We start from the raw sequence: 25,138 nt of genomic DNA on the forward strand, positions 1-25,138 counted from the left end.
TGAAAGAGTGTAAATTACTAACTAGACAAATGAGATACATGGTTGTAAAAAATAGTCAGATGTGTGTAGGCAAATCATCAGAGTTGATGCAATTGTCCTGCAGCGTTTCCTAAAACTTGCTACTGCAAGTGTTAAAAATGTGTTTTCAAGTTTGTTTGTTTTTATTTTAGTTCTCTCCATAAACTTTAACGGTGCATCAGATGATATCACACATAACTCACCGACTGTGCACCACCACAGCCGCCTTCGGCATTCCTGTTGTACCAGATGTGTAGATGTAGAAAAGTCTGTCTGCATGGAGAGAGAAAGAGAGAGAGGAGAAGACAGGAAGAGAAAAGTGAGTTGTCAGGAGCTGGATTTTCACATTCTTTTTTCACCTTCATGAAATGTCTTTTGTTTATTTGCCAGTGTTTCCCATGTGTGGTATGCACCCCATCATTCCTTAACATGTTTCTGTCCCTCCTTCCATATCCTCTGTATGTCTGACGGGCTGTGCAGGCGAAGACTTGAAGAGTATTAACTGAGGAATGTCGTGTGATGACAACGGTGAAAATGATACAGATAAGCAAATCAATAAGAGAAAAGATAGATCAGATAGCACAGATATATCAACTAACAACTCGAAAGTGACGTTTGGAGAGAAATTTTAATGTATTAAACCAAAAAAGAAAACTATCTTTAAAATGTATTTAAATGTAGTGTGATATTCAGTATTTCTTTGAAGTGAGTTGATGATTTGTTTGACAGTCGCGTGTGTGTGCTTATAAGCATTGAGTGGATTAAAGACGACGAGAAGAGAGTGAAACCTGGTAGCGAGCGGTTCACTCTGGCAGGCAAAGACTTGCTGGGGAAAAGAAGGTGTTGCAATCAAAACTTTGATATCATGCAACATAAGGACATGATATGGCAACACAGTCACAGAGTGTTACAGGAATGAGTCCTAAAACCCGTAAATGAGTTAACATTTTAGCACTTCTGGTTCCCTCGTCTGGAAGTCAATGGGTTTTTTGAATGGGTTTTTAGTTAGATGCCTGAAATAGGGTCTGTGGTTAACACAAGCTGAGGAGATTTTAACATTTTGTTCACCATTGAAGTCCTTCCTGAGTGCGTAGCGTGGTGGGTGTTTGGGTGAACTGTCCAGCAGGGCATCCAAGCTCTGGATCTGGAGGCTGAGGAGCTCCTCTTCATCATCCTGCTCACCGCTGCTGAACAAAACCATGTGGGGCTGCAGAGAGCCACTGACCTCTGACACCGCTGGGACACAAGCAAAAGTCGTGTTACAAACGCGACTGCAAACTGCTATCTGCATACCCAGAATATCTATCAGTCATTATCTCCAGCTTCCTAACTGTATCGACATGTTCCTACCTTCTCTCATTTCTGTCCCGAACACCATTGCCCGGGCGCCAGACACGCCGACGCAGTGCAGTAGCGAGTGCTGTCGAAGGTTGTGGTTTATGAGTGCAGCCTCTACGCCGACCATGGCCAGACCCAACCACAAAGCCACCACTAAAGGCTGGCTTTCCATGTACAAGGCCACCACATCTCCCTCAGCCCATCCCTGCGCCAGTGCCCAGTGAGCAACAGCATGGCACCGCTCTTGCAGCTCCCTGAAACTCCAAACCTGGAATCAAATAAATATGGAAATGCAACAAGTTTTGACAACAATATGACTGATATAAGGGGCTTTTTTTATTCTGTTAAATATATCCATCTCAGTGAAGATGCTGACGCTGTTGAAGCTGCATTTATTTGAAATCCTCAATGAGTCCTCACCTCTCCCGTAGCCTCATAGATCAAAGCAGGTTTGTCTGGGTGCAGTGTCACCATCTGGGCAAACAGGGCAGGGATGGTGCTTCTATTTCGCAGATTACGGTTCATGGAAAACCTCACTCGCAGGATAACAACCAGACACCTTTTAAACAGAGTAGAAAAGGGAGGAATGAAAGAAAGTTAGAAATAGGAATGGAGTAGGCAGCGTTGGATAGGGTGACCAGGTGTCCCACTTTATGATCGACTGCACAGCATTTTTATCCCTTGTCCCACGTCCCACATATTGAGATGATGTCCCACATTTTCATTTGCTCTAGTTTTCAAAGGTCCACTACAGTCTACCACTGCAGGACAGACGCTTTTCTAAAATCTGGCTTTTATCCAATGGGCTGTGAAGAAAGCAGGAAAGGCCGTCATCACCGCACTGTGTTTGCCGTCAATCAAACTGTGCACACGTGGGTCAAGTGCAAGTTAACCTGTCACCTGTCTTTGCTATGCTTTGCCCAATGGAGAAAATTGTGGCCCAACAGAATATGCTGTAAACTACCACAAACAAAAAGAAATGCAGCTACAACAAAGACTGGGAAACTACTTATAAGCGGGTGGATGAAGCCGATGGAAGGCGATTCTCCGAGTTTTTTGCGAAATTTGCCAAGCGACACAGTACATGTGAGTCCCACAAGAAACGTGTGGCTCAAAAAGAGATGTGCCGATCTATGGATGCATTCAGGCAAAGCATAGAGAAGTTACAAGATAAGGGGCAGGATAGAAATGATAGATAGACATTATATCAAAATTGTAGACTACCTCTCAGCATTGGTAACATGTCCCACACAAACATACTCTTTGTCCCACATTTGGTTTGTTGGGATCTGGTCACCCTAAGTGTGAAACATGAACAAGCGTTTAATATGACAATACATGCACATTCACCCATACTCCTTACATGAGGTCTCTTTTGATGGTGCGTAGAGCGACATGTATGAACTTCCAGGAACCCCTCCAGACCACGCAGAGCCCCAGCCCTGCCAACAGGCTGCAGAGCCAGGGGAGGGAGAGCAGTCTGACAGCCCCAAACATACTGAGGCACGCTGTGACACCACACAGCAGATGCATAGCACTACCTGTGGGCATACAAACAGTGACTTCATGCACAAAAACAATCACAATATGCATAGATTTATGTGAGAGGAGGCTTACCTGTCCGAGAATTTTTAAATCCTGCTCCACCAAGAAATAAAAAAAAGGAGTAAACAGCAGCAAAGCGCTCCTCCACAAGTCCAAAGATGTATCAGTAAACTTTTTAGTCGAGCCCCTGCAGTATAGACGAGCTGTCAGAAGTCAGAAGTACAAGACGTGATGAGAGGCAGCACATACTGAAGCTGAGAGCAGAGCAGGTTACAACTCATATAAACTCTACGTCACTGCAGCTCTGCTCCCTGCGGTGTGATTCATCCCCCCGGGGGAACAACATGTCACGTAGTCAGATTAAATTGGAAACGTCTGACTTCTTGGGGAAAAAAAATAATTGTTTGTTTCATGAGTAACATTCAGAATGCTACATATCATAAATGACGGTGGAGAATTAATTTACTGAAGTGAAACTATAGTGAAAGTAGGCTACAACACTTTAATAGGCTACTCTATCAAAAAGTAAGCACAGCTACGAGCCAAGTATACCTTTCTGTAGGCCTATGAGGCAAGAATACGTCATTATACTTTTCTTGAGTATATCTCGATCAAAAGATTAAGTACAAGTAGGCCTATAAGCCAAGTATACTTAGACTTTTCTGTATACTGGTCGAGCCAAGTATACTTAGACTTTTCTGTATACTTGTCAGTATGAGCCAAGTATACTTAGACTTTTCTGTATACTGGTCAGTATGAGCCAAGTATACTTAGACTTTTCTGTATACTTGTCAGTATGAGCCAAGTATACTTAGACTTTTCTGTATACTTGTCAGTATACATAGACTTTTCTGTATACTTGTCAGTATGAGCCAAGTATACTCATGTATACTTTTGTTAAGTATGTCTCTGATAAGTAAATAAAAAGTAAATTGAAAGCATACTCTCTTATTTTAAGTTTAAACGAAGTATACTAATAGCACACTTGAATAAGCTTCTTTGTTTGCATTGTAAAGAAGTAGGCCTATTGTCAGCAAAGTGTACCAAAAGTTAAAGCACGGCAAAATGACGTCAGATATATATATCATTGAATAGTAGCATACACGCTGAATTTTAGAGCAGTTTGTTTGCAAAATGTTAGCAGTTCATCTTATTTTATGAGCTAGCTATAGGCTACAATATAGCATGTAGCCGCTACATGTTTGGTTTGTAAATTAGCCTAATTACATACACAGGCCTACAATATTTCCCCTTGAACTGTTAAAGTGTAACGTAGCGTAACTTATTGACACTAAAATGTAAATAGCCTACAAAAAGTAGAAATACCTCAAATTTGACATTAGATTAGAGCATTTTGCTGCTAGCCTGATTTGGTCTGGTATGACTAGTAGCTAATGTTAGCTAATGTTAGCAAACTTCCAAGGGACTTTACTGTGAAATGGACATTACTGAGTCGGTTTGCCAACTTTATGGCTTGTGATACATTTATCGAAGGCTAAATGTTACTTAAGCAAAAGTTACATATCTCAATTAGCCTAGGCCAGTGGTTCCCAAACGTTTTCACATCAAGGACCCCTAAACGAACACAAATATAGACCATGGACCCCCATTTGATAAGATTTGGTCACAGGGTCCCCTATCCGATAGTATCTTTGCTTTTAGATGTTTTATTACAGAAAGTCTATGAAACCCATAACTAAAATAATCTTATATTCGTCATTGTGCACTTATCGATGGAATTATAATGAAAATAAATAATTTCCCTTTTTCCTGGGGACCCCCTCTACGACCCCTGTGGGTCCCCAGACCCCACTTTGAAAACCACTGGCCTAAGCTACTTTGTTATTATCCACCACAGATATATTGAAGGGATTGTAATTTTTATAATCATCATGTCAGTGAGGTTTTATGAGCAGTTCTTGGTCATTCATCACTTCTTGATGTACGGTCGTTGATGCGCAGTAAGTGGGCGAGTTCTTCCTTGCAACCTTTAAGCAATTTCACAACTGAGGAACCTGTTGGAAAATTGTAGGCTTTTATTCTGAAGGTAGACTCAGTGTGATTCATGCTGACTAATTTTCATATGTATACTATATTGGAATCTATCTATCTATCTATCTATCTATCTATCTATCTATCTATCTATCTATCTATCTATCTTTCTAATAAACAACAGACTTTACAGATTTTTCAGATGAAGTAGAAGCTTTATTAAAACGTGTGGTGCATATTCTTTAAAGAAAAACAGTACCAAACAACATACAACAAAACAGAGTAGAAAAATAAGTTCATATACCTTCAAACTAGAACATCTATAATAACCTATATTCTAAAAATAAGATTCTTACATTCACAAAATGCTGCATAATAGCTTTTTCACATAAAAATACATTTTGCAATGCATGAATAAAAGGTATCGATGGTCACAAAAAAGTGCAGCCACACGTAGGAACCTAAAAAGTTTAGTTGTTTTGGCCGATACATCTTAATCGGGTTCATATGTGAGAAAGAGAGAAGCAATTTCAATATAAACAAAAGGCTGGTATGTGGATTATCTCTCTCTCTCTCTCTCTCTCTCTGCAGATCAATGTGTCTGATCAATTTTTATTAAATAGAAAATGTAAAAATATATAATTGATAGCTTTATTACAACAAGTAAACTGTTCAGGTTCTGTAAGTGAGGCTGGTTCTCAAGTCTTCTTGATTATCACATGCACCACGTGAGTGAAGATGTGCTGCATTATCATTTTTTACAACAGAAAAGTGCAATAACATAAACAAACTCAGGTCTGTAAATCTCCCATTAGACCTGATCAAAACAGCTGAAGTTCTCCTTTCAGGGATGTGATACCTTACAGTCACTAACAATGTGTGGAGGCTAACAGCTATAATAAGAAAACATGACAACAAAAAGGAATGTTATTCCATAAACACAGTTTGATTGCAGGAAGCTGCAGGCTTATCAGAAGGGTGGGTCTGTTCTTCGTAAATTTCCAGAGCAACTATTTTGGGCTGGATTTGTTTTCTTGTTTGATAATTAAAAAGAGAAATGATATCTTCACATACACCGGTGACAAAAGGCACAGCTTAATTGCAAATAAAAAAAAAGATTATTTCAAAATAGCCACAAGTGATTGAAAAAAATCACTTATTTTGTTTAAAATCAAGAAACAACAGACAAAACAATCTGCAGGAACATGAAGGGAACATCAGAGGCACTTCATGGGACATTTGCACCATCATCTTTGCCATTATAACATACAGTACTGTTTAATATTGTACATGGAAACAAATATTTTCTGTGAAGAACCCATGAACAAAAAGCACACCCACCCTTATTTTTACATAAAACATTGATATAAAATACAGCGCAAACTGTTTGCTCATACTTTAAGCATAAAGAGCATCACTCATATTTTCTTGTAGCCTACAGAATGTAGACTTTATAGTCTGCACTTGAAAATAAATACTCTATGTCTACAGTAGGTATGTATCACTTTCAATCCCTCCAAAGGCAATACAGCTTATATTATGATTGTGATATGTTAAGGATGAACCGAGTGAAATATCTTCACTTTCACTTAAAGCGTTCCTGAATAAACACGTTTAGAAGTTAGCTACTTCTTGCCTGCTGTGACAACAATGACACTAAAACAAAAATTCAGTCATCACCAATACAACTTGATCCACCATTTACATTATCAATGAGGAAAATAAGCAAAATTAAGAGGGAAATGGAAGAATTTCTGACCCATAATGCAACAGATGATGCTATTGGTGGAAATTTTTGGTTATAAAACAATTTGGTCCCATTTTCTTTCTTGTTAAACATCTCATGACCCTTCAGATTTATCTTGAGACCTCTTGGGGTGCCCTGGTTAGTTGTACCGTTAAACAGTTGGTGTACAACGAAACTGAAATAGAGTTTCAGTTGAAATCAAGGTGAGTAGATAATGACTGAATTATTATTTGTCATCCAAACCTTTCAAATCAGGGCTAACTTAGCCCAGATAGGTTAAAGATGTGATAGTCTGTCTTTGGGGTTCAATATAAGATAGAGCGCTTCATATTTGGGATTCTACGGTGTGCTGCCCGCTCCGATAACCCTAAACGAACACAAACAGCACAAGTTCAGAAACAGTGTCAGACAACATACTGTATGTAATGTGTTTGCTGCAATGGAAGAAGTATGATTTCATCAAAGTAAAAGTAGCAATACCACAATGTAAAAATACTCCATAACAAACTTCATAAATACTACCAACAAAATGTACTTAAAGTATTAAAAGTAAACGAATGCATCATGCAAAATAAGTGCTATATTGCTATATTGTTATATAGTATATAGGGCTGTCTAAGTTAATGCGATAATAACACATTAATGCAAATTAGTTTTAACGCCACTAATTTCTTTAACGCAAAAACTGGCATGGCCAGTTTCAAAGTGGTCCCTTAACCTCTGACCTCAAGATATGTGAATGAAAATGGGTTCTATGGGTACCCACGAGTCTCCTCTTTACAGACATGCCCACTTTATGATAATCACCTGCAGTTTTGGGACAAGTCATAGTCAAGTCAGTACACTGACACACTGACAGCTGTTGTTGCCTGTTGGGCTGCAGTTTGCCATGTTATGATTTGAGCATATTATTTCTGCTTAATGCAGTACCTGTGAGGGTTTCTTATGGTTTTGTGTTGTTCATTGATTTCCAATAATAAATATATACATACATTTGCATAAAGCAAATATATTTGCCCATTCCCATCTCGATAAGAGTATTAAATACTTGACAAATCTCCCTTTAAGGTAGATTTTGAACAGATGTGCAATTAATTAGCGATTAATCACGATTAAATATTTTAATCGATTGACAGCCCTAATTGTATATTATATAACTTAAATAAAATCTTTGATGCATTACCATGTAAATCTTTTTTTTCATATAGTTGATCAAGGTGGAGCTAATGCTTAATCTTTAACAATGCATTATATTTTAAAAGATATGTATATAACATTTGAATCTGCAAAGTAACTCATTGCTGTAAATGTCAGATAAATGTAGTGAAATAAAAAGTTAAATTAAAGAGTACTTACACTTACACTTGAAATGTATTCAATGTAAGTATTAGGTTGTATAAAAAGCAAATACTCAAAGAATGATACCTCAAAATTGTACAGAAGTTGAGTACATGTGTTTGTGACTTAGGGAGATCGATAGTGAGTGAAGTCACTTACTTGTGTCTGACTACTGGAGGGATTGGTACTGCTGGAGACGGAGTATCTCTTCTTCTGTGGTCTGCAGATACAGGAGAGGAAATGGGCGTACTCCTCTCTCACCTGCAGAGGGCAGCAGAACATCAGGGAAATTCACAAATGCACTGCTCAAAACCACTGACATCTTTGTTGTTACACTTTCACTTATAGCTGAATTTTTATAGTTTCATTTATTGTGTTAACCTCTGACCCTTATGTATACAGACCCAGTTACACACACACATACAGCTAGTGTATCCTACCTGTTTAGACAGCAGGCAGTGCATCAAGAAGACCAGCGCTCCCTGCAGGCTGTTGAGGATAGTGAAGATGTATGCTACCACTGTGGTGCCCTCTTGAAACAGGAAGGCCCCAAACACCCACATCAGACCCAGTATGCACATCTGGGCGATAGCTGTCACCGTGAAAGCTCTGCAGAGTTCAAAAGGAGGATGGGGAGGGGGGGGGGGGGGGATCAGAGAAAAGGCAACAGTCAGAGAATGAAAGATAAGATTAACATGAGCCCAAACACACGGATGACTCAGTTGCAGTCTGGAAAACCCCTGCAGTTCACTGTCTATTGAGAGATGGTGGAAGAAGAGAAACCAAAGGCAACTGATGAATAAAAGATTAAAGGAAAAATCCTTAAAGAGAAACACTATTTGAAAAACAGTTTCCGGCAATGTACTGTACTGCACTCTGCACGGGCCCTTTGTAGTATTTGGTGATGTATGCCTCTTATTCCTATTAATGACTGGCGATATAACTCACATCGAGATAAAGAGGAGATTCGTAGCATATAAAAGTTTAACCATCTAAAACACCAGGTTTTAATTTCAGTCCCTCAGAATCTGAGAAAATCCATCTGAAATGAGGAATGGGATGATTTTCCACTGCCAGAAAACCATGGAAACCTTTTGATTATAATCTAATGCTTTCAGAGTTTTTCCTCCCTGGACTTTAGCACAAGACATTCACATTCCCATTCCCCTGGGCTAAATTGAACATCACTGATTGATGAACCAGTGTATCCAAGGATGGATTATTTTTTCATCAAGGCTAAGATGTGTCTGCAGCTGCTCATGTTTATACAGTGTTGTCTGCAAATGCACCGAGTGGAGTATAAAATATGAGCATGCATAGTTGGAGTGGGGTGGGGGGGGGCGCACAGTAGCACGTCAGCAGAGAGCAGAGTTGGTACTATAAAAACATTCGCTACATTTTCCCCCCACAAAACTCTCACGTTCTTTCCATCCATGCATTTTTCAGTTTCCAAATCTGCTCCATTTGGGCAACATACGTCTTGACTTGTGCAGTGGAAAAGGTGAGGGTCACATTGGTTCACACATTACAACAGCAGGAGCAGACACACACACAGACTGACTTAATTTTGTGCAATTTGGAGAGGTCTGGGTTGAGGCTGGTGAACTTCTGGGCGAGCTTCCAGATGATGACGATGAAAAAGATGACGTTGAAGATGATGATGAAGCACACGGGGCCAAAGAAGCTCCAGATGAGGCCGTCTTTCAGGGACAGCCAGCAGCTAGTTGAGAGGAAGGAAACACATGTGCATTACAGGGTTTTCGTGAGATAGATGACAGCAGGTCTCTATAATGCACTGATGTAATTGCCATCACACATGAAGAATGCAAACACACATACTGTAACACTTACTGACGGTCAGTGCCGTAGCCACTTGGTCTGATGATGGCAGATATAATGACGATAACCAGGGGTGTTCCATAACCAGTGAGGAATAAGTAGAGGGGCCGGATTTTGGCGTCGAACACCAGGACCACCATGCGGTACAGCTGCACCCCTTCTAACAGCATCCAGGTAAACACTCCCAAGAAGAAGAAATGGAGCAACCCTGCAACGAACCTGCAGCCGCCCTGTAATAATGTCACATGTGAACATTAAGAAAGATGAGATCAGAGAGGACGGAGCAGAGGAATGAACTGTCTTACAGCACTAATCTAATAAAGACAATACTTTGAATAAGAAATGTCCAAGCTCTTTGTGACTATCATGACTCAGTTAGATTACAGTCAGATGAATTAAATCAAGACCAGCAGTGGAAGAAGTAGTTAGATCCTTAAGAAGGAATACCACTCTGTACCAAAAGTAAAAGTTCTCAAATCCTTTCAATGCGTGTATCATTAAAGCTGCAGTTGGTAACTTTAAGCAAATGTGATAAAAAGTTATTTCTATAAAGCTGTCACTATATCCTGACAGTATTGCATGAGACAGATAATACGTGAAAAAAAATCATGTTCTTCTGCCTCCTCCTGGAGCTCCTAATGGCATTTGCTAGACTTCAATGTGCCCAAAGGAAAACTACCAATCAGAGCCGAGCAGTTTCTACAGCAGCTGTCAATCACTGCTCCCGAAGCTCGTGAACTCCGATCAAACGGTCAAACTAGGCAGCGCTGATCAAATATGAATCAATATTCAGTTACTGTAATGCTTCTTTCTTGCCTCAAATGTTTTCAGAAACATCTTGTAGTGTACTGTTCAGCTGTAAAATTATAAATTTGCTCGGGCCGGTGGGCGGTGCTTGGTTTTGGCTCGACAGTTTTCCACATGGCCAGGTCCCAAACTTTCTTTGTTTTGCGAGCAGTGATTGACAGCTGCCCAGACACGGGCATAAATAAATGTAGTTGAGTAAAAAAGGTGCATCTGAAATGTTGTGGAGCACAATGTAAAGTTGCATAAAATGGAGAGTACAAGTTCCCAAAAGCTGTACTTAAATACAGTTATTTTCCGCCACTGATTAAGACAGTTCTGGGTCATTTAGAAGTGCTCTCTACTAGTACGTACAAACAAACTTCCTATTTTGTGATTTTCCGCTCCACTGTCAGCCTTCTCAAGAGAACTGTCTGAGAAAAAGTCTCAAAGCACAGTTTTTCCCCCTTTTTTGCCTCAAGATAACCACAGGGGTATTCAACTGTAACGTGGCAGAAAGACGGGCTTGAGGTTTAATATTGCAGGAATGCTCTGATGTGGGCTCTGCTTTGGTGCATGTAAACAGGAAGATGAGTGGAACAGTTAATCCCACTGTAACATTTTAATCAAATGACTTTCTTAATAAAGACACGGTCAATAGTGACATTATTGCAGTGTAACTGTGCAACTGAAGTCATTATTTGCTTGCACAAACATACCACAGGTTCAGTTTGTGAAATGCCAGCCAGAAAGATGAGGTCAGCCATGAAGAGGCAGATGCAGATGTGCAGGTGGATGGTGTGGGTGCCTTGTATGGAGCGGCAGAACTTGAATGTCAGGATGCACAGTACGAGGCACAACAGGGAGATGGTCAGCCCTATCCAGGTCACCACCTGGAGCCTAAAGTTGGGCTAGTAGAGAAAGACACATTAGGTCACGAGGTCATCATTTACTTCATAATGTGTGAGTGTTTTTTCACACTGACAGCAGGTGAGTGAAGAAGAGACGGAAAGATTGTCCTTCATACTTTACTTGGTAAAACAATAACTAATATTTTGGCCTCTTGGGAGCAGCGCAAACAAACATAGCATAAACACAGCATTGATATATTATCACTTTATAAAGTTGATATGGCAAACTTGTTAGCAAACAGCTGTCTATTTACGCGTCCAGCAGATACGGAGCAACATCATCATTCATTTGGAGTCATGTTTCAGGCCACCTGACGAACTAAGTCCAATATTTACTCTCTTCTTTGGTCTCCACCAACCCCAGAGGGAAATATCTGTCTCTTTTGCTGCTAAATGCTCCACTATGTTCCCCAGCTAGCCGCTAATATTGCCATTTGGTAGCCATAGGTAGATAAATCATTTATCAGAGCTTTGGCTGCGGCCAAAAACAGCATGAGAAGTTATAGAATAAATAAATAAGCGATAATGAAATAAATAATCAGACAAATAAATTGTGGAAAATATATAAAAGAAACAAGTAATAAATCAATCAAAATTAATAAATAAGAGTTATAGGACTTAATTTTTTACATTTCAAGCCACTTTTTTTAATTCATAATGTTACTTTTCATAATTTGACAATAGGTTTTTATGGTGTGTGTGTGTGTGTGTCTGCTTCTTACCTCCATGGGGTAGAGGGCCATGAGCACAGCAAAGCTGCTCAGATGTTCACATGTGCACACAGTGTGTGTGGCATTGGAGTTGGAGGGCTGTTTATAACAACCGTCTGTGGACCAGGCCCCAGTCTCATCCCAGTACGCACAGATGTAGCTCACCTTAGCCGACTTCGCTGTGTTCTATAAACAATACAATCATGTCAAAAGCAGACGATATTTCTTTCTTCAGATTCCAGTACTCCTGTTTTGACTATAATGATCAAAAGAAGTGGGACAAAAACACTGAGAGGACAGGAGGGACTACCTGTTGATGTCTGAGGGTGATGTTGACGGGGGAGCTCAGGTTCTGAGTGGACGGGTTAGAGACCACAACGGACACAACTTTAGAGGAGATCTGAAAGGAGGGTTTCACACCATCCTTTTCATGTCCTGTGAGCTTGTCAAAGGACCGGTTAACAGATATCTCAAGGTTCTTGTAGCTCAACAACGCAGCCAGAGCAAAACCTGCAAAAGACAACAAGAAATATGATAGTATTCATTGATAAACATAAAAAGTATGACCTTTTTTGTCAGAAGAGAATTTACCATGGTAGGATCCCGTCCCAGCTGCTGTTGTCCAGTCAGTGTCGAGTGTAGCATTCTCATTGGTCAGATGGATTGGTCCAGTGGGTCGCGTCATTCCCCTCTGCACTGCAATCTCTGCGTCTATTTGAGCAGATAACTCATTTCAAATAACACAGTTCACATTAGCTTTCCCACCATTATTTATTAAACTTTGCCTGCATCCTCGTCCTGGAAAAGGCCGTATCACGGCTGAGCTTGTGGTCACTGTTACCTATCTCAGTGTTCTCTATCTTGGTGCGGTTGCGTTTGAGCTGCGGGCCAATGAGCATAATGGCGTTCTCAACCGTACCAAGCAGTCCGCTCACATCTTCACTGCTGTCCAGGTGACCGGGGGACAGGATGGCTTCTATCGCTGTGAATAGTTTCTATCCAGGTTGCAGGACACAAGAGAGGGGGAATTGAGAATACCGTATGTGTTTGTAGGTGTAAGAATGTGTGCGTTTGCGTTGTATCTGCTGCTCTGACCTTCAGTAGCGCCTCTCCATCGGTTTTCCATTCACCAGTAGCGCTTGGGTTAGACAGAGCCAAACAGCTGTTTCTCATCAAGGCCATAATGTCTGCCAGGCCTCCGAGCATCTGAGAGACAGAGACAGAGAAGGGGGGGAGAGAATAATAAGACTATTCAGTTTGCCCTCTAGAGTTCATGTATACTAAACCCTACAGGGCTGCAGGGAGGTCAAGCAAATAGAGGAAATTGGTTGAAATGTTCTTGTGCTGACCTGCACTTTGAGCTGCAGGGACAAGTGGGAAAATAAACCCTTTAGAAGAACTTATTGTGCTAATAATTTTGTATCTAACAATGCAGCTTACCAGCCCGCTGCCTCCATTGAAGTTGTCACAGCTGAGCTCTAGATGGAACGGAGCGAAACAACAGATTATCATCTCAGTTTGATTTGTCACTACAGTATGCATTGAAAGCAGAGGAGTGTGATATAATCTACACAGCAGAGCAGCAGCACTGAACAGAAACTCATCCCCATTATCCTGTGAGACATAAACCGCAGGTTATCTGAGCTCAGATGAGTCAACGCAGAAAGTACGCAACAACGACATCTGTGTTGGGAAGTTTATCCAAGGAGGGTGTGAACAGGTAGAGGCTTAATATGAGGAGAAAAGTAAGTAGGTAGGTAATGGTGATGGAGAGGGATCGTGCATGCATACACTCACCTGAGCATGGGGTCCTTGGGATGCCATAATTGGTGTATCCTTGGGGACACTTGCACCAGTAACTCCCATCATTGTTTTTACAAGTCCCTTCTTTTCCGCAGAGTTCTTCTATTTTTCCTATTTCTTTAGCTTTGGCGCATTCATCTATGTCTGTGTGAGGAGAGGGAACGGAGACATCAGTTATCACTGGCATTCCTCGAGGGCAATGGTTTCAGTGAGACCAGCTGGAAACAGATCTGAATATAGCAGGCATTGCAAATGGAACAAACATCTCTGCAATGTAACCAGGGGCACGGTCGTGTGAGTCTTTCATTGTTGCAAAAGGATCTTAGACAGTTCCGAACTTTCCGGGCAACCGGTGTCGTGAGATGTTCTCAAGAGCTGCAATTTGTACTAGCAGGAGGCAGGAGATGGCTTTGTGGTTTAGGTCAGAGTACAGGGATGGCTGAGTCACGATGAAACAAAAGCATGTCTGACCTTTGGGAGATCAGCCCAGGACAGGCAGTGTTTGATTTTGGAAATGATCCCTATAGGTGGAGAGGGAAGCTATGAGTTTCCTGAATCTTTCATAAGAGTTTTATTCGAATGTGTTTCTATGTGCCTGTAAAATTACCAGGGGTGTTGTCAGAGGAGTTGCTTCTGTTCTTCACTGAGAAGCTCCCAAAAGATTTCATTATCACTACAATCTCTCGACTGTTTGGCTTAAAGTAACTTTTCATAAAAACGAAATAACACATTCTCCTCCTCTTACAAATTAAAAATGGAAATTATTTGCAGTAAAATGCACCAATACTCCCAGGGGTTTTGCTACTACAATCTTAACTGGTCTACTATGTTATATCTTTTATCATTAAACCTGCAGTAGGCAGAATATTTTTGGCATCATTGGGCAAAAATTCCATATTAACCTTTCAGCATATTGTAATTCAAGTGTTCTGAGAGATAACTAGACTTCTGCACCTCCTCATGGCTCTGTTTTCAGGTTTTAAAAAATCTATGACGGGAGACTTTGACCAATCACAGGTCATTTCAGAGAGAGAGCGTTCCTATTGGCTGTTCATTCAACGGAGGCAGCTGACAATCACTCATTACAGTAACAGAATATTGATTCATATTTGATCAGCACTGCCTAGTTTGACCGTTTGATCAGCGTTTGTGAATGATTGACAGCTGCTCAGAGACGGCAGGCTCCCGCTCGGCTCTGATTGGTTGTTTTCCTCCGGTCTGTGAAATCTTGCAGATGTCATTAGGAGCACCGGAGGACACCAGAGGACACAAAGTCACATGATTTCTTTTAGATTATCTGTCTCATGCACTACTGTCAGGATATACTGAACGTTTTCTAAAAATTACTTTTTTAAATCATATTTGCTCTAATCGTACCCACTGCAGCTTTAAGGCCTCAGTATGCTAAGTCGTACGACATGACATCTGAGTATTAGACAGGTTTAGAATGGCGCTCTACTTGGCCATGACAGCGTGCTGCTTGTCACGTAGTGGCAAGGGCAGGAAAACACGCTAAAATGGAGTGCAGAGGACACATGAGACAGTGTCGCTGGATATCTATCAGCTGATAATCAAATAGCAGCAGAGATGCTTTGGTTAACTTTAATTTAACAATTTCAAGTGTTGGCAGAGACAGTGCAGTGCAGCTTTCATCTACATTGTTACCTCTGCCAAGGCCGAAGGCCTAGGAAAGAGGTTATGTTTTCACCGGTGATGGTTTGTTTGTTGGTTTGTTGGTTTGTTGGTTTGTTGGTTTGTTGGTTTGTTGGTTTGTTGGTTTGTTGGTTTGTTGGTTTGTTTGTTGGTTTGTCCGTTTGGAGGATTACATGAACGACATACATGAAACCTGCGTCTCTGAGCGCACTTCTAGTTTATTGCTAACAATACGTGTGTTATTTTGTGTACTTGTCACACCAATCAACTGTAGACAAGTGTAAATAAATAGACACTATATTCACCTGTGCAGTTTCCACGGCTACTGGTGGCGTTGGTGTACCCAAAGTGGCAGGTGCACTCATAGCTCCCAACCCGGTTCGTACAATTGGCAGCGTGACCGCAGATATTGCCATCATCGTGGCACTCGTTGACATCTGACAGAGAAGCAAGACAAGTTGCATAAGACCAGTTGTACAAGAGAGAGAGACACTGATCACACACAGAGACACACACTCACCTTTGCAAAGTCCGTCTAGAGTGAAGTTAACCTGCCCTCTGGTGTGTATGTAGCCCGGCAGGCACTGGCAGTAGAAGCTGCCATTCGTGTTGAAGCAGGTTGTGTTATTCCCACATAGTCCGTTGGCGCACTCATCCTCATCTGGATTTGGATACAAATACATAAAGAAAAGAGAATACAATTATAGTGATGAATCTCACAGGTCAATACATAATAAAACATTCTTGTCAGTAAAAATAAACTTGTCATCTTGATTTTAAGCAATCTTTCTTATTAGCTCTTTTTGTTTTAGCTCCTCTGTCCACTTGTATTTGTTTTTGCTAGTTGCTTGAAATCGTGGTGATCTAAGAATTTAAACCTCTTCTACTGTTGTTTTCATTGCAATCTACTCTGGATATATCCTAAAATGGAAAAAACGAAGTGGAAAGTCACCAAAAAAAAGGCTACTTTTATTGGTCAACTCCAGTAAGAGGTATTGCATAATGAGAACACCTCTTATTTCTGTGAGCTCTTGTCTTGAGTAGAAGCCACTATAAAAGCATTGGTGGACAGAAGCAAGACAGTGGAGAGGGATGGTTAAAATGAGAGGTCATGGTAAATTATTACCAACGCATCCACCGCCTTTTTCTTCGTAGCCCAGGCCACAATCAGGGAAACATTTCCCCAGCATACACAATAAGCCTGTGGGGAAAGAGAAAAAGAGGTCATTTAGTTTCAATTCACAATTAGGGCAGAATCTTGCAGTAACAAGGAAGAAGCAATTGACACATTGTGCCCTTTTCAAAACTTTACTCAGCCAGTCAGGCCTTCATGGGAAACCTCCAAGCATAATTCTTCCCAGAAAGGGCATTTGAACAGCTCAATTAACCCCCCGAGTTGGCTCCAAAAGCATGCTACACTGGGGATGGTGCAACAGTTGAGCAAAAATTGTAACCCACAGTAGTGGTGCCCCATTTTAATTTTTGCTCCTGATAGAATTATAACATATGACAAAACTTCCCCAGACTTAAATTTGAGAATTATATGCAATTTTGCTGCTGAGCTATTACACGATTTCCAGCAATGATGGTATTAATTTACATGTCAAAACATACCTCAGAGTTTTCAATTTTCCTGTGAAATGTCTCAAACTCTTGACTTTTTGAGTGAGCGGTCTCAACACTAATGGATATATTGACATGAACATGGTAATGAACATCTGCTAAACATCTTCATGTTGTCATTCTGAACATGTTACTGATCATCTACATCTACACATCTACACTGACTGTGCAATATCATAACTACTACTCGTGTAATCCATACTGTGAAATATTCATTCTCACTGTGCAATATAATTTTTCCACTTGTACAATTGTTAATAGTCTGGTAATAGTCAATACTGTATATATTGTTCCTATTTTGAATAGTTCCCCTTGTTTATATTGTTCCTATTTATTTATAATTAATTGTTATGTTAATTGTTCATATTTTGTTTCACTTTTGTTTTGCTTTTTGCACCGTGTTGTATCTTGCTTTTTGTTTTTTACCGATGCTTCTTGTTTTTTGCTACATCCCCTTTGCTGCTGTGCACTGCAAATTTCCCCACTGTGGGACTAATAAAGTAATATCTTGTCTTATCTTAGCTTATTGTTGACAAGTTAGTTCCTAATAAGGCAATTAAACTGAAACTGAAAATTGTTAAATGAGAGATTAAGATAATTTAGTTGTAAACAAGGTAAGATGTAAATAGTTGAATAAGCCTTTAGTTTCAGCTCTTTTGTTTGATTGGTTGTTGTAGGTGTCAGTCAGTGACACCTGTGGTGATTGGTTGTAGATCAGGAAGAGGGCGGGCGAAAGAGAAACACATGGGAGAGACGCTAGCGAAGAGTTCAGGAAAAAGAGTTAGGTCGAGTAAATGGAGGAAAAATAGTAGCAGTATGCTAAGACACCAACACACAGTCTCTTTTTAATGTTGGTTAATTAGCCCGACCGTTAGTGTCTGTGTGTGCGTAACCGTGAGCCGCTAAGCTAGGGGGAGTAACGATGCTAACTGTTGAGCTACAGGATGCTAATTCAGTTTATCTGGTAGCTTCAGCTAGCAGCAGTTTCTTTAAGTTAGCTTGTGTGAATAGTGGATAAGTGAACGAGTTGAGTGTGAGCTTAGACCCGGCGCTGCATTCAAGGTCAGACTGACCCCACGGTGAGCGGGAAAGCTGTGTGGGTCCTCTGATGAAGACACCTGTTGGCCCGTTAAGATGCTACAAGGTCGCTATTGCTAACCGGAAATGACTGTTGGTGTCTGTTCTGACGAGGATTTCACCTCCTCTGCCGTCTTGCTCGATCTTTAGCACCACAAACTGTTTCTCCAGGACTGACGCTGAACTGTGAGTTTGACTTTCTGTTTTTTTTTCTCTGTTGAGGATAACCTGAGCAACACACAGGCCTGCAACTTCTCTTCTATCTTATGTGTGAGGGTGTGTGCGTGTGTTAGGGTGTGAAGGTGTGTTAGGGAGTGTGAGGGTGTGAGGGAGTGTTAGGGTGTGTGAGGGTGTGAGGGAGTGTTAGGGTGTGTGAGGGTGTGTTAGGGAGTGTGAGGGTGTGAGGGAGTGTTAGGGTGTGAAGGTGTGTTAGGGTGTGTGAGGGTGTGAGGGAGTGTTAGGGTGTGAAGGTGTGTTAGGGTGTGTGAGGGTGTGAGGGAGTGTTAGGGTGTGTGAGGGTGTGTGAGGGTGTGAGGGAGTGTTAGGGTGTGTGAGGGTGTGAGGGAGTGTTAGGGTGTGAAGGTGTGTTAGGGTGTGTGAGGGTGTGAGGGAGTGTTAGGGTGTGTGAGGGTGTGTTAGGGAGTGTGGGTTTGTGAGGGTGTGAAGGTGTGTGAGGGTGTGAAGGTGTGAAGGTGTGTGAGGGTGTGTGGGCCCACTGTGAGGTTTAGTCTAGTTTGCTAAAGAGCTCACTTTGTGGTTAACAGGGTTATTTAAAGGGATTTTGCCTGAGAGGATTGTAATATTTTGGTATTTCTTTCAGGTAATTAATTGATCTGCTAATTTTCATAGAGGTAATTTTGTTTAATATCATTTTAAGGGTTACCATTTATTATTTTAAAGGAGTCTAAAATTGTGTTGTTATTTTTTTTTTACCTTTCAACTGAGAGGGTAAATATTGTTTGTACATTTCAAAAAGCAGTCAGTAATAGTTATTCCTTTTCGTTCCAAATATTTGTCTGGGGTCAGTTATTTAAAATAGAGCATTTAGTCAACTAGAATAGGCCGTTTTCACAGCAGCCATTTTGACATGTAATTGCAGGGTAAACACAGATCTAATTGATCAAATTAATTATGGTCCCGTTCTATTAATGTCACAGCCGTTCCAGTGAGTCAGCATGCACAATACCAGGACCCTGGCCCATCTAAATGGAACAGGACCATTAATATTATTAGTTAAACCTGCGTTTACCCTGCAATGACATGTCAAGATGCCTGCTGAGAAGAGGGCCTATATATACATATATATATATATATATATATGTATATATATATATATATATATATATATGTATATATACTGTCGTAGGGAATTATAAGTTTCACCCAAAACAGGTAAACCCTTCGTGGTAGCTACTTTAGGAGTCCAAACCCACACACCCCATCATTCCAGTCTAAAGTTATATCAACTTATGCATAATATAAAGTGTTGGTGTGCTGCAGACTGGGCTGTAAACTCTTGTAACAAACATGTTACAAATACCTAAGTAAAAAACAAAACAAGAATAACAAATAAAATGAACAGTAAAGATTTAGAAATCTGTCAATAAACAAATAATCAACATAATTAAATATTCCATGAACTAAAAGGAGTGGGATGAAGTAACTGTCACAGCCCATACATGGTCCTACCCTTTCTCCATAACTCGAACAATTAACTAAATATTTATCATATATTACTTTTTTTTGTTTCAATTCCAACCTTAGTAATGAAGTGATATTTTTCACCGGTTGTCCACGTTAGGTCAGATAACCCTTTATTAAATGTTGATAAAGTGTTCCAGCAGCAGAAGGAGCTGTGGTGTCTCTCTTTCACACACTGCGGGTGAAGTAGCCTGTCACTGAAAGACCTGTTTAACAACGCACGGGGCGAGCTTTCGCCTTTTGTAGATCATCTTCAGAACATTGTAGTTTCACAACAGCAGACCTGCGTCACTAACAACCGCCGCCGTTGCATCATAATTACAGAGCCTAGTGTAACTTAAGTGCAGTCGGATTCTCTCAACGCCGCGGTTGTATTTTATAAGTCCTTATGAATTCTCCTTCACATCTTTCCTTGACCCCATGACGTTTTCCACCTAGGTCAAGGAAAAGTGGTTAGAAAAAGACTTTAGGACATCATTTTTTGACTTTTCGACCGCAGCCTTGGTCGTGTTGGTACATGGGTCACCATTGGAATCAATTGTAGCTGCTGTGACATCAGGCTGACTACGTCTGCCATCCTTCAGTGACGTGTTTTCATAATTGTTGGGTTTAACTAGACAGTTTTCAGGTGAGCTTGTGTTGGTTTGCTGTATGCCACCTTTTGAATTATATATGTGCATGATTTCAGTGATTGTTTTCTTCCTCCTGTTAAACTCCACCTCCAACTGGTCAAATTACCCACACACCACAACAGACACATGTCAGTCACATTTTTTGACTCATGATTCACCGGTGAAGTAGAAAGCGACGCCCCCTCATATGGCGTAAGTACAAGAATATTCCAAACCCTCCTGTGTTTCCCTCCCTCGATCACAATGAGCCCTCTGTCGTTCTCTGATGAAGCTGGAGCTCCCACACTAACACCACTTAAGGAAATCCAGGCAGAGTTTGACAGCGAGTGTGTGAAACAGTGTGACTTGAGTCTAACTTTATGACTAAATAACTGTGGATAGAAACAAAGCCTGCAAATATACAAAGAGTGACTTTGTGCTCAGCTCGCAGCTGACTTTCATTCACCAGTAAGCAGAGTGGTGAATGAGAAGCAGTCTGTAACATAAACTGTCCTCTCTGTGTGCCTCTTCTGTCTCGCATTTATTCATAAGCTGTATGTTGCATTTTTGTCAGTCTGTCTCTCTTCCTGTTGCATTACCTCTGGTACTGATAGAAAGTGGAAGTTATAAACGCAACCAACCCTTTTTGCATACGCCAGGGTTCGTCTCTATCTGTGTGTGTGTGTTATGTCGCATGCATATGAGAGCAACTGCAATTTCTTATAACCCAGAGGCCTCATTTAACTTAACTAAAAGTTAAGCTGACTAATAAAAGCTGTTTAGTCACATGTTTACAATTCAACACCTATTTCAAAACTATTGTAAAGTTTGCTTCTGCTAGCAGTGCTGAAAAAAATAATAAAACGTTTTTGGTTCAATACCTTGATGCTCAGTAAACTAAACATACCAAATTACAATAGCGATTATATTGATTACCAATAAAACAAACCATGGATGGACTTTAGTTTGTGTTCGACATCCTTTAGTATATGAATTTAGGCATAGATCATGAGCAGCTGTTCTGGCTCGTCTGTAGTCTAAAAAAAAATCATTGGACACAATTCTGTTTTTAGGGTCATAAATCATGGAATAGCTCCTCAGAATAAAAAACATCTGTCTGATTGTGTTGCCTCAAAATCTTTCAAACTTGAATGACATTGTTCAAGTAAATGCTCAACTATTTTTTTTATGACAGCCCCTCCTGTATTTTCAAACTGGGCCTCCTATAGGACATTTCAATTTCACACTCTTTAAAGGAGCACTGACAGCTAGCGTTTAAAATGGGTAACAGCAGTCCAAATTCAAAACATCATTGCAGTCAGTGCAAGTTTTCGTAATTTGAGGGTTACTTTCTGGACACAACCGCTTTAGCCTCTAACCAGCAGTAGTCTCGGTTCTCCAGCTGTGTGCCTCAAATACTCACTTTCTTGATAACCCAGCTGCACACGGACCACAGAGAGATGTGCCGAGGCTTTTCAGGTCGGGTAGAATCTAATGTTATGTTATCTCTATTGATCCAGTTAGTGTGCTTCCATGGCGGTAGAGGGCTGTGTTTGCGTGCCAATTTGTTTCATATGTGGCAACGGGGTGTTGAAATGGGCAGTAGACGGGATCACACCGGCCAAAACAAAAACAGACCGGATTGGAAATGTCAGAGGAGAACATGCTGGCTGTAGCGTTGTTGTCAGAGAAGCCAGTATTTCAATTCAGCATGTTTCCTTAATCTCTGATGACATATCATGGTCATTTTATGATTTAATACAGTAAATATATTACATATTGGTCCTTTGAATCCAAAATATATTATTATATTATGGAGTACTATAAACCTGCATTCATTTACCTCGTGGGTGCAGTGCAGCAAGTTGTAAACATTTAAATATTATCACCTTATTAAGCTGTTATGGCTAACATGTTTGTTAGCATGCAGGAGACATGGAGCAACATCATTCATTTGTAGTCCTGTTTCAGGTAACTTGATAAAGTCCAATAATCTCTCTCCTTTTAGCTCTAATTTTGGTCTCCGCCAACTTGTGACTGAAATATTTGCAGCGTGCTGCAACAGGAAACAAGGTGATGAAAACCAAAACCATAAAATTGTGGGCCAGAAAAGCAAAACACTTACAGCTGTAAGAAGCTGAAATGCTCTGTAGAGCTGAGGGACACTGCAGTTGGGTGATAGTTCTTGATGGGTTTGTCACTACAAGTGACTCCTTTTCACACCATTGTTAATATAAAAGTAATTGTTAATATCAGAGGTTTTGTTATATTGAGTACCTCTGCTTTTGTTGCAACAGTGTGTCATGGAAACATGTTTTGCTCTGGTTAGGAAACCAAACTATGATATGATCATTAAATATAATGGATAAATATATAAACAGAATATTACTTTTTATATTGACATACATATTTAATGTATTTTGTTGTTTTACTTAATAATTTTCATAGCAGATTTCAGATATACTTACACAGTTGGATATATAATATTACCTGTAGTAGTATAGTGTTATATGGTAGTTCAGTACACCCTATTATGTTTTGGATATGATATGATGTAATATGTATGTCCGACATGGTAGGGCTGGGACGACACACCTATCTCCCGATTCAATACTATCTAGATACTTGGGTGCCGATTGGATATGTATTGCGATTTTTAAGTATTGCGATTTGATATTAAGATTTATTGCGATTTTTGTTAACTTTTGTAACACTAGCCCATGGGAAAAGTTGAATCATACACTTCTAGGGACTTTTACTTAAAATATCTAAATTAATACAGTAAAAAATGAAAATTTCTGATTTTCAGCATGTATGAAGTCAGAGATGTCCTGAAGTCAGATATACTGTATCAGTCATTATTTATAAAAAAAAAATTCCAACAACCCATAAATCAAAGACTAATGACATATCCCTCACAAATTAGTGTTTTTTTCTTTTCTTTTAAATTTATAAGGGACATGTAATGTTTTATACTTCTGAATTCTGTATACTTCTAAAAAATTGCAATACATAGTTGAATAAATTTTTTTCCCCCACCCCTACTACATAGTATGTGTTGATAATAACATGGTCACCATATAGTATACTCAATGATATCAGTACAAAGATGGAGTAAAACAAAATGTTATGGGTACAAAGTTACACACTGTAGTCATATTGAATTTTACTGGTATGTTATAAATATGTCCCATGGTGGTGAGCTTCAAAAATCTGCCTGACACAGATGCATAAACCACAAATATTTCTATCCTGTCAAGGTTTGTGGTTTACTAAAACACGCTTATTTTCTTCCTGTTGTGAGTCATTGTGCGCCATCAGACCTCTGCACGCTGCCACAACTCATTCAGGCTCTGGGTTTATTTTACTCTGACGGCCTGAGGAGCTGCTCTAACTGACCTGGGCCGCCCTGCAGCGTCGGTCCGGTGACTGCGGTTCTTACTACACAGCAGCCACTCTGACCTACGTCCATACGTCACAGCAGCAAACACAGCTGGAGGGCTGTGCACAGTGCTCACTGTCTGACCGGGTGACCGTTACTGATGTTGCCCATGTGACCTAGAATTAAGTTTCTAAAAATGTCACCCATTCTACTATCAAATAAACAAGTTGTGACCGTTGGTAATAGTTGCCATATTAGTGGTGAGAAATTGAGAAATGGAAGCTTATATATGGATAAAGAAATACATGTATTTACATGTTTCCATAGCTGTCATATATGAATAAGAAGCGGTGTGTCTGACTAAAACAAAAAAGTAGAAGTACATCAGCTGATGAACATTTCCACCAAACCTCCCTGTACTTTTGGTTTCTTCATTTTTTGCAACATTCACACACACACACACACACACACACACACACACACACACACACACACACACACACACACACACATTGTGCTCTCATTGATTTGCTTACCAAGAATAAGTAGCTCCTTCCCAGACCCCATGTCAAAGGCAAACCAATATCCCCACACAGCTGATGACTTTATCAGAACTATGAATTACTTGTAAATCTTGTAGATCTGGTTGATGTCCTGTAATAAAAGTTTAGATCCTGTCACAAAGTTCAAGAAATATTTGAGTATTTTTCAGACTTCTCTCTAGTCCAAGGTCCATAAAATCCAGTTTGAGAGTAAAAAAAAAACTGAAAAAAGATAAATCCTTTCTGTAGATGATGATTGTATGTCAGAGAAAATAACAGTGAACCTTGGCCAGCTTTCTTTTATGGGTGAGTCTAACTACATGGAAACAAAAACTCAATTGCAGCAGCTTCAACTTTCACCATTACACCCCATCTGCTTTTGTTTACTGTTGCTTCATCTGACAAGCACCAATAGTGTACAGAGGTAACTGTGGCAGGTTTAACACATGAAAGTATAAAGAACGGGACAAAAACATGCTTCTAGTATGCAATTTTGTTATCTTAAAATGACAACTGTTGCTGGCA

At 40.1% G+C, this 25,138-nt stretch overlaps 2 protein-coding genes across 2 annotated transcripts in view; both read right to left on the reverse strand.

The window, feature by feature from the left end:
- The window catches only part of LOC141764161 (long-chain fatty acid transport protein 1-like), an 8,087-nt gene extending 4,354 nt beyond the window's left edge, over window positions 1-3,733 (reverse strand). The window contains exons 1-6 of the mRNA XM_074629142.1: window positions 2,974-3,733; window positions 2,720-2,897; window positions 1,777-1,915; window positions 1,369-1,624; window positions 1,087-1,254; window positions 222-291 (exon numbers count right to left, since the gene is read on the reverse strand). Of these exons, the coding sequence (XP_074485243.1) occupies window positions 222-291; window positions 1,087-1,254; window positions 1,369-1,624; window positions 1,777-1,915; window positions 2,720-2,889 (803 nt within the window). The 5' untranslated portion in view covers window positions 2,890-2,897; window positions 2,974-3,733. The remainder of the gene's footprint in view (window positions 1-221; window positions 292-1,086; window positions 1,255-1,368; window positions 1,625-1,776; window positions 1,916-2,719; window positions 2,898-2,973) is intronic.
- Window positions 3,734-5,463: 1,730 nt separating this feature from the next.
- On the reverse strand, window positions 5,464-24,933 carry LOC141764171 (adhesion G protein-coupled receptor E3-like). The gene is made up of 17 exons (XM_074629166.1): window positions 24,608-24,933; window positions 16,804-16,878; window positions 16,198-16,338; window positions 15,983-16,114; window positions 14,019-14,168; window positions 13,662-13,699; window positions 13,317-13,427; window positions 13,063-13,216; window positions 12,813-12,932; window positions 12,532-12,731; window positions 12,234-12,407; window positions 11,320-11,511; window positions 9,830-10,047; window positions 9,540-9,698; window positions 8,419-8,587; window positions 8,138-8,239; window positions 5,464-7,007 (listed from the first exon to the last, which is right to left on the reverse strand). Exons 1-17 carry the CDS (start codon window positions 24,636-24,638, stop codon window positions 6,966-6,968), a joined length of 2,208 nt encoding a protein of 735 aa, XP_074485267.1. The 5' UTR covers window positions 24,639-24,933; the 3' UTR covers window positions 5,464-6,965.
- Between the last annotated feature and the right edge of the window lie 205 nt (window positions 24,934-25,138).

Source organism: Sebastes fasciatus, chromosome 3, assembly GCF_043250625.1.
Source record: "Sebastes fasciatus isolate fSebFas1 chromosome 3, fSebFas1.pri, whole genome shotgun sequence".
NCBI lineage: Eukaryota > Metazoa > Chordata > Actinopteri > Perciformes > Sebastidae > Sebastes > Sebastes fasciatus.

What these genes read in the sequence shown, in the direction of transcription:
- LOC141764171 (XM_074629166.1), bottom strand. Translation starts at nt 24,638, where the DNA reads ATGGGGTCTGGGAAGGAGCTACTTATTCTTG. An exon ending in AAAAGGCGGTGGATGCGTTG is followed by an intron (nt 16,339 to 16,803) that starts GTAATAATTTAC and finishes ATCCAAATCCAG; the next exon opens with ATGAGGATGAGTGCGCCAAC. An exon ending in TCCAAATTGCACAAAATTAA is followed by an intron (nt 8,588 to 9,539) that starts GTCAGTCTGTGT and finishes TGAACTCTGCAG; the next exon opens with AGCTTTCACGGTGACAGCTA.